General features: G+C 36.9%; 1 protein-coding gene across 1 annotated transcript in view; it reads right to left on the bottom strand.

Annotated features, from left to right (window-relative positions):
- Pum2 (pumilio RNA-binding family member 2) overlaps positions 1-9,532 on the bottom strand; it is a 94,130-nt gene that overhangs the window by 25,774 nt on the left and 58,824 nt on the right. Inside the window, exon 13 of the mRNA XM_013013546.1 lies at positions 8,666-8,902. Within this exon, the coding sequence (XP_012869000.1) occupies positions 8,666-8,902 (237 nt within the window). The remainder of the gene's footprint in view (positions 1-8,665; positions 8,903-9,532) is intronic.

Raw genomic sequence — 9,532 nt, 5'->3', positions numbered from 1 at the left:
AAAAAAAAAAAAAAAAATCATACCTGATCTGACATGACAGGTTAAAGTAAAAAAATAAGGTATACAATTATCATCAGGGAGCTGGGAATGTGGCTTAGTGGTAGGGTGCTTGCCTACTAGCATGTATGAAGCCCTGGATTTGATTCCTCAGTACCAAATAAACAGAAAGGTTAAAGTGGTGCAGTGGCTCCAGTGGTAGAGTGCTAGCAAAAGGAGATCAGATAATGTCCTGAGTTCAAGCCCCAGGACTGGGGTGGAAAAAAAGACTGGGGTGGAAAAAAATTATCATCAGCCCATGTGTGTGACACACACACACACACACACACACACACACACACACACACACACACACACACACACACACACACACACACAAATCTACTTTGTATTGAGGCTAAGATTACATTCCCAAAATATCTCACTGAATATACAAATATCCCAGTCTGAAATGTCTGGTCAGATAAGAGTTACTTATCATGTGTACTCTAAAGAGTATGTTTGGACATAAGGCTCACCAAACTAAACCAAATAGGGTCTCTAGCCTCAGCCTGAGTACAGAAATTAGAGTACCTTTAATATTGTAGAGAAAGACGTAAGCTTTCTTGTTTCTAATCTACCGGGGGGTGGAGGGGAAGGAACACACAGAAATGATTGTAAAATAATCTAGCAAGATTTCTTCACAAAAACTTAGAACTTGCCCTCTTGCATTGGATTTATTATTCCCGAGTACACTGCAAGGAAATAATATGGTCTGCAAATAGGAAATAAATTTTCAGTGACATACTAAAACACTGCTTTTGTTTCAAAAAGTTATTTGGCTAAAGCCAGTAAAATTTCCTGTATTTTCAGAGGTACTTTTTGATCCCATACTTAGTATATACAATAGAAGCATACTGTAATGATGTAAACTCCAAGGTTGTTTTTTTCTTTTGGGTCCGGTCATGGGGCCTGAACTCTGGGCCTGGGCGCTGTCCCTCAGCTCTTGAGCTCAAGGCTAGCGCTCTTCCACTTGAGCCACAGAGCCACTTCTGGCTTTTTTCTTTTTGCTTATGTGGTGCTGAGGAATCGAACCCAGGGCCTCTGGCATGCAAGGCATGCACTCTACCACTGAGCCACCTTCCCAGCCCGTTTTTCTTTTTTCTGTGCTGAGGCTTGAACTCAGGTCTGGGTGCTGTCTCTGAGCTTTTTTGATTAAGGCTAGCTAGCACTCTACTACTTGAGCTATAGCTCCACTTCTGATTTTCTTTTTTCTTTTTGGGTCCGGTGGTGGGGCCTGAACTCTGGGCCTGGGCACTGTCCCTCAGCTCTTCAGCTCAAGGTTAACGCTCTACCACTTGAGCCACAACGCCACTTCTGGCTTTTTTCATTTTGCTTATGTGGTGCTGAGGAATCGAACTCAAGGCCTCAGAGGCATGCAAGGCAAGCGCTCTACCATTGAGCCACCTTCCCAGCCCCTCCATTTCTGATTTTCTTGATGCTTACTTGGAGATGAATCTCCCAAACTTTCCTGCCTAGGCTGCTTTTGAACCATGATCCTCAGGTCTCAAGCTTCCTGAATAGATAGGGTTAGGTATGAACCAATCAACAGTGTCCAGTAAGTGCTTCAAAGATAAAAGTAATTTAAAAATATAGTCTTTACCTCACTTATGTAATTGTTACCTCCCGTACATCACCTTTGTAATAACAATAATCAGTTCTTAATAATAAACACAAATTATTTCAATAAAATTGTATAAACTTTCAAAGATCTGTTTATGCCATTTTTCAAACCCACTGAAAGTTAAAAAAAAAGATGAGCAAATAAAGAAATAGAAAAACCATAAAATAACAGTGATATACAGAAGTAAAACAAATTTGTGGCCCCTTTTTCCCCTGGTACTTAAAGCACATACTGACAGACTAGGTATGTGGCTTAAGTAGAGAATCTACCTAACAAGCAGGAAGCCCGGAGTCTAAAATTCCAGTAACAGGGAAAGGGGAGGAAAATTAAGAAAACATGCAATACCAATGGAGTTCAGGTTAATGGAAGAAAGAAAAATGTGCATCAGGGAAAATGGTAAAAAACAAGTTCAAAGGCTCATATAAACACAAAAAGGATTTTAGAACTACAAGTTAAAATCCAAGTGAGACACTAGAGTAAAATTGTATCTAAATTACAAAGCATTTCTTTCCATTTGGTGTCTCTTTTCATGTGGGAGCTAATGGAAATCTCAGTGACATGACTTTTAACGTTATTATTTTCCCCAGTACCAGGGTTTGAACTCAAGTCTTTAGCTTGCTCAACTTGTTTCCTGGCTAGAACTCTACTATTTGGACCATACCTACAGCCCAGCATCATGCTGGCTTTTCAGTTGATGGTCTTGTTATACATTACTGCTAGCTTTAAAAAAACAAGATCCTCCACAATCTTAGTTTCCTAAGCAGCTAGGATTATAGGTGTAGCAAGATAATCTTTTCTGTTACCACAAGCCCTCATATAAAAGGCTTTGGATTATAAGTGTTCAGATTTTTGAGTTTTCAGATTTTGGAGTATTTGTAGAGAATTTACTGGCTCAGTATCCCTAATCTGAAATTTGGACTAAAATACAAGAGCAGAACAGAAACTTCTAGTGTCATATCTTTGTGCCAAAAATTTCAAGCTTTTAGGAAGTGGCGCTGTGGCTCAAGCGGTAGAGTGCTAGCTTTGAGCTGAGGAGCACAGGGACAGCGCCCAAGCCCAGAGTTCAAGCCCCACGACCGACAAAGAAAAAAAAAAATTCAAGCTTTTGATCAGGATGTTCAATCTGTACTATGTATTTTAAACATGCGATTCAAGTAATTCTGATGCTAAACAATAGGCTCAGATCAGGTATTTTCTAGTCTTAAATTTATGATAATCTTGACTAATTGGTGAAAATGTTCACAGACATTAAAACCACAAAGTAATAGACAGTATGATGAAAGAATAATAAGGAAAACCACAAGAGCAACTAATTCTTGTAATACAATTAGGATGAAATGATTAATATTTATTTAGAGAACTATCAAATGCTATTCAACTAGAGGGAACTTTATGTTAAAAAATTGTGCCTCAGTTAATGCTTAAAAATTATTTTGTGCTTCATGAATTACATAAACCTCTAAAATGGCATAGGGCCTTACAACCAACATGGCCATAACACAATTTTAACTCTTAAATGTTGCATCTCAAAGACTGGATCTTAGCTAGGCACTGGTGGTTCATGCTTGTATTCTTAGCCTAACAGAAGGCTGAGATATGAATGAAGATCTTGATTTGAAGACAGCCTAGAAAGGAAAGCTGGTGAGATTCTCATTTCCAATTTACTAAAGCCAGAAGTGACCCTGTAGCTTAAGTGATAGAGGATCACCATTATGCAAAATAGCTGAGGAAGAGTGCCCAAGCCCTGAGTTACAACCAAACCACAACAAACAAAACAACAGGTTTTAAGCTGGGGGTGTAACCTCTGCAATAGTATGCTAGTCTAACATCCAAAAGGCACTGAACTGGGTTTAATAAGAAAACAAAAACAAAAAACAGGGCTGAGAAGGTGGCTCAGTGGTAGAGTGCTTGTCTTGCATGCATTAGGCCCTGGGTTTGATTCCTCAGCTGGAAGTGGCATTGTGGCTCAACGGTAGAGCATTGGCCTTGAGCTGAAGCGCTCAGGAACAGCCCAGGCCCAAAGTTCAGGCCCCACGACTGACAAAAAAAAGAAAAAGAAAAAAGGTAATAACCTCTTTGTTTTTAAAAGACAGGTTATACGATCTTTGAATTAATAGCAAATGAGCATTATTTCCCTTTCCTTACAGAATACATGACATTAATGAATACTCAAAACTGACAATTACCATTCAACAAATTTTACTGAGTTCGAAACTCACATTAAACTTTGTACCTTTTTATCTTAAAAAAAAAAAAGCAACTTCAAAACTGAGAGTAGTATATGGGAAGTCATTGGACTTAAACCAAAATGTTTACTAAAAGAAAAAGAAATCATATGAACTAACACTGTAAATAATCAATGTTCTGTATAAAGTATGAATGAAGTGCAGAAACTGCTTAATTTATGGGGTCATATTTCAATGAAAACAACACAACTGAAATTATGAAGTCCGCAGTGCATTATTTTGGTGCTGATCCTGAGGCTTGAAATCAGGGCCTAGCAGCTATCCCTGAGTTTTTGTGCTTGAGGTTAGTACTCTACCACTTGAGCCACAGTTCCACTTCCAGATTTTTGGTGGTTAATTGGACTTGAACAGTGATACTCAGATCTCAGCCTCCTGAGCAGCTAGGACTGTGGCGTTAATACATCTAATCTACTGATTACCACAAGCTTAGCTTAATATGCCTTAACACTTACTCTGTGTGAAACAGTATAATTCAATGAATATTGTACCAAAAGCAAAAAAGTTTGGTTAAGCCAATACCAATGGCTCAAAACTTGTAATCCTAGCTACTCAAGAGGGTAAGCTCTTAAGAATTGCAGTTTGAAGCCAATCTAGGCAAGAAAGTCCATGAAAGTTTTATCTCCAATTAATCACACACACACACACACACACACACACACACACAGTGTGGCTGTATGGTACAACTATACAATTTTTTGACCTTACAATGGTACAAAAGCATAGTTGTAACATACAAAAATCAAAAAATTGTTAAGGCAAACCATTCCACGATGCGGACTACATGTATCTAAAAGTAAAATGACCAAACAACTTCAGGCAGATTTTTTTTTCCTCTATTACTTGTGGTCAATATAACATGAGAAAATCATATAAATAGTGCTAAAACCAAAACCAAGAATTTCAATCTGATCCTTTTAGACTTCAGGATAAAAAAAACTAAGGCTCTTCTCTTTTTCCTATTTCTTTCTCTAACCTCCAGTAATTTAAGTGCTGCTTTAAAAAGCTGTTGTAACATAGACATTAATATGAAGGAGTTCCAAGTAGGCAAACTGGGTACAATTTTAGGATCAAAAATAAGCCTTGGCACTAGGGCTCACACCTGTAATCCTAGCTACTCAGGAAGCTGAAATCTGAGGGTCACAGTCTGAAGCCAGCCCAGGCAGAAAGTCCATGAGACTTTTATCTCCAATTACCCACCCTAAACCCAGAAGTGGAGCTATGGCTCAAAGTGGTACAGAGCTAATCTTGAGCATAAAAGCTCAGGGGACAGCGCCCAGGCCCTGAGTTCAAGTCCATGACTGACAAAAAAAGGAAAAGAGAAAAAAAAAAAGATTATGTCTCTCACATAAAGGCTTAAAATATAGCCATTATCCTCTAAATCTATTCATTTGTAATAAAGATGACAAAATCCATGAGTCACCTTCCAAGATTGAGAGGGCATTAATTTTTCTGAAAGTCAGAAAATAAAACATCCTAACTTTTTTTTTGGGGGGTCCGGTCATGGGGCTTGAACTCTGGGCCTGGGCACTGTCCCTCAGCTCTTCAGCTCAAGGCTAGTGCTCTATCACTTGAGCCACGGCGTCACTTCCGGCTTTTTTCTTTTTGCTTATGTGGTGCTGAGGAATCGAACCCAGGGCCTCATGCATGCAAGGCAAGCGCTCTACCACTGAGCCGCCTTCCCAGCCCTATCCTAACTTTTATATAAACTGTCTTTCATAGTAAACTCACAAGTCATGAGGAAAAGGAAAAAAACAAATATTTAGGCAATCATCAAGGGACTATGTGAGCAATCTTATAATGAAGACTATTCAATGTGTTTCCTGGTACAGTTCAGTAGAAAGTACACAAACAGAAACATCAATGAGTTTCCTGGTGTAGTTCAGTAGAAAGTATACAGAAATATATCTAGTCAAAATAAGCTGGCCAAGCCAACACCATCCAACCAAGTTGACAGAAATTCATTTACAGCCAGACACTGGTGACTTAAACCTACAATCTTAGCTGAGTTGCCAAGAAGGCTGAGATCCAGAAGATAATGGTTTGAGGTCAGCCTGGGAAGAAAAGTTTTGAAACTCCATCTCCAAAATAACCAGCCAAAGGCTATCCCTGAGTTCAAACTCCAGTGGAAGGGAAGAGGTAGGCATTGCATTTATAAGAAATATAAAGCACACATTGAATGGCACCACTGGGAAACAACAGGCAAGACCAAGAATGTGGAACAAACTTTCCTCAACAAATAAGAAATAAAGATGAAGGAAAAACCAAGATTAAAAGACATTTCAAACAATGCAACATACGGAACTTATTTGGAATGAATTCAAACAAAACTATGAAGATATCTGAATCATTTAGGGAAATTTGGTTTGAAAAGAAATGAATTTAAAAAGTATGATGATACTGTGGTTATTTTTTAAGAAAAGGATTACCTTCGAAATTACCTATGTCCCAGTCTCCTGAGTAGTTAGGATTACAGAAGTGGGCCACTAGTACATGGTTCATACTCACTTTTGAGACAAGATTTTTCCAAGTGTCTCAGGTAGCCTAAAACTTGTGATCACCTGCCTATCCATCAGAGTAAAAGTAGCCCATCCTACTGAGCATGGTTCAGAAGTTAACTGTATCCTGTGGCTTGATAAACTTAATATCTGCACTGAATAATTTTTTTTAAAAACGCAATCTACAAATTTCATTGCTATACTTTACCATATCAGTAAGTCTTGAAGTACTCAAGAGAAAGAGATCTATTTCAAGGATACAGAGAACTTAAACTGTATTTTTCAAGATTAGAAAGCATGGAAGCCTCTCACCTCATGACTTAATCATAGAGTAAGTATAGACTAGATTCTTTTCATGAATGGTTTGCAAGGAGAAAATTCATGTAATCTTAGTTATTTTCAACCTGGCAGGCACTAATGTGTTTATACTGTTAAGTCACATTACAGCCAGAGCTAAAAGAAATTGGGTTAATCACAAAGGAAAACACAGGTAATTATCAATTCAAAAAATAACACAAACTAAAGCTACACTAAGGAATTTAGCTAGGGAAACAAAAGTTTTAGGCTAACAGCTGAATACCAGTGGCTCATGCCTGTGATCCCACTACCTTAGAAGGCTGAGACCTGTAGGATGGCAGTTCAGACAAAAAGCTGAGCTGGAAGGAGCGGTGCAAGTGGTAGAGCATCAGCTAAAAGCAAGAAGACGAGCAAAAGAGAAAGACAGAGAGCTATAATTTCAAGCCCTGGTACTTGCACAAAAGATAACAAAAATACAAAAGTATTAGGCTATCTCATGTAGAATGAACTGCTGGTTCAATTGGTTATTATTTCTAGTAACTGATTAGAATTCCTCCTCTAGACAAGTATTGGGCCAGATTCTTTATGGTCAAAAGGAAAGTAAAGCATATATCTAGATTGTGGCTTAACTACAGTTTTTTACAAAGCAATTTATATCCAATTTCTGCGCAAGTTGTGTAAGACAACGCCATTTATAAAGGTTCTAACGCATAACACAAGCTGTTAGCAGTTGAACAAAAATCTGGTCTGCCACTTACCTATGAAAAGATAACAGGACACAACAAATATAATCTTAACAATAAAACACAAAACTATTGTGATGTATTAGGTCTCCTATGTTTCAGTATTTTGTATCCATTTCAAAGATGTTAGGAAGTGTGTTGGTGGTTTCATTAGTAATAGGCAGCAATGGAGTAACTCTTGTGACTGACATAACTGAACTTGTAACACTAAAAAGCTAAGCATGTTTGCTAAATCTGTAATACTGAAAAGCAGACTTTAGCATCCTATCTGAATAAATGTATTAGTTGTACATGTTCAGCATACCCCCAAAAGCAAGTATTTCTCAAAGAGTAAAGGTCCAGAAGAATTTGGATTAAAGACTCCTCTTTAAAAGAAACAAATCTAAATGATAATCCATACAAAAGATACCTTTTGTTATATGGACATTTACTGCACCAAAGTGTTTGAGACTTTCCTAACCACATATTTGGGGGGTTTGGAGTTAAACAGAATGGAAGCCTCATCTGATTTGCCTATCTACTTACAACAGCATTATTACTTAAAAAAAGTCACATCCTAGTTTAGTTTTTTCCAACTCATAAAAGTCAGCGAGTGAATCCATCAGTTTCAATTGTAAACAGAATTATAAAAATTCAAAATCAAGTTTAGTAAAATAATCTCTTTGATGGAGATAGGGATTAATATATAGCCTCTAATGTCAACAAACCCTTTGAAAGATACTGTTTTCTTCATGGACAAGTATTTCCCAGAGAAGAACCTATTTTACAATAGGACGTGGGAACACTTTAAAATACAGATATAAACAAAAGTTCCAAAGGCTCCAAACAAACCTAAAACACTTCTCTTCTCCTGTGCAGTTAAAATGTTTTTCTCACAATGTGTAAAAAGTTTGATAGTGAAATTTCTCTTTCACTATCATGTATAAATAGTTGACTTTTCAGATGTTCTAACACACACAAATCAAAAGCACAGACAAGAAAAAACACACCATTGCATTTCATAAAAGCAACATAAAATACAATAAGGGGTCTTTTTACCTTACTGTACATTAGACCCTCAGTTTGAATTTTCAGGAAAGTAGAACTTTTCGAAAGGCTAATATCTAAAAGCAAAAGCAATCTGGCATGTTTTATCCAACATCAAATATTTTACATATATTATAAACACACAAACACACATACATGTATACATACAAATAAAAAGGGTTTCGGTTTGTTTTTTACCTAAATGCAAACTGGATGAGGATCCATGTGATGAAAGTGATGGCGGTGGCGTAAGTGAATGTCCTGGAGTTTGGCTTGGCAGAGGCATGCCTATTGGACTTGGAGAGGAGGAAAATCCCAGACTATTGTAAAATGGTTGCCCTATGGGTGCTAGGCTGCTACTAGATCTTTTGTACATGTCAGAGCTAGTAGATAGAGACTCTCTCCTTGTGGCACTACTACTTGCAGAACTGCCAACTGAAGAAGAAATAAAAAAAACCCTAATTACATACAGTGTTAACTGGATAAAACCTATCCCCAACTCTTGCTGGGCAATACAGAAGAGATCACAATAATTATTTTTAGAAACATTATGGAGATAATTACTGTGATAACTATATATACTAATTTATTAATCATAAAAGGGTATAAATGCACCCCATTAAAATCTTTACTTAACAGTCATCATATTTTTCATTATGTCACACATATTTACCATTGATACATATGATTACTGTGCTTTAATACCCTGCTATGATTTATAAACCCTGAAATTGCAAGTTGTGTGCTTTCAGAAATGCTACATTAAAACCCAGTAAGGTTAACTTTGGCATATTACTCTAATCTCTGCAACTTAGTTTTTAGACTTCAACTCAATGCCAAAAAAGATTATACTAACAAATGGAATAACACATTTCTTTCACCATTCACATTCAATTTCTGTGTTTAAGACCTAAGTCCATATTGGTCCGAATATCAGTTGAGAAATACAAATGGGAACGAACTCAGTATTTTTCATATATATATATATATATATATATATATATATATATATATGTATGTATGTATATATATATATATGTATGTATGTATGTATATATATACACA

Source organism: Dipodomys ordii, unplaced genomic scaffold (genome assembly GCF_000151885.1).
Source record: "Dipodomys ordii isolate 6190 unplaced genomic scaffold, Dord_2.0 Scaffold20, whole genome shotgun sequence".
Lineage (NCBI taxonomy): Eukaryota > Metazoa > Chordata > Mammalia > Rodentia > Heteromyidae > Dipodomys > Dipodomys ordii.
This window is presented reverse-complemented; position numbering and strand designations above follow the sequence as displayed.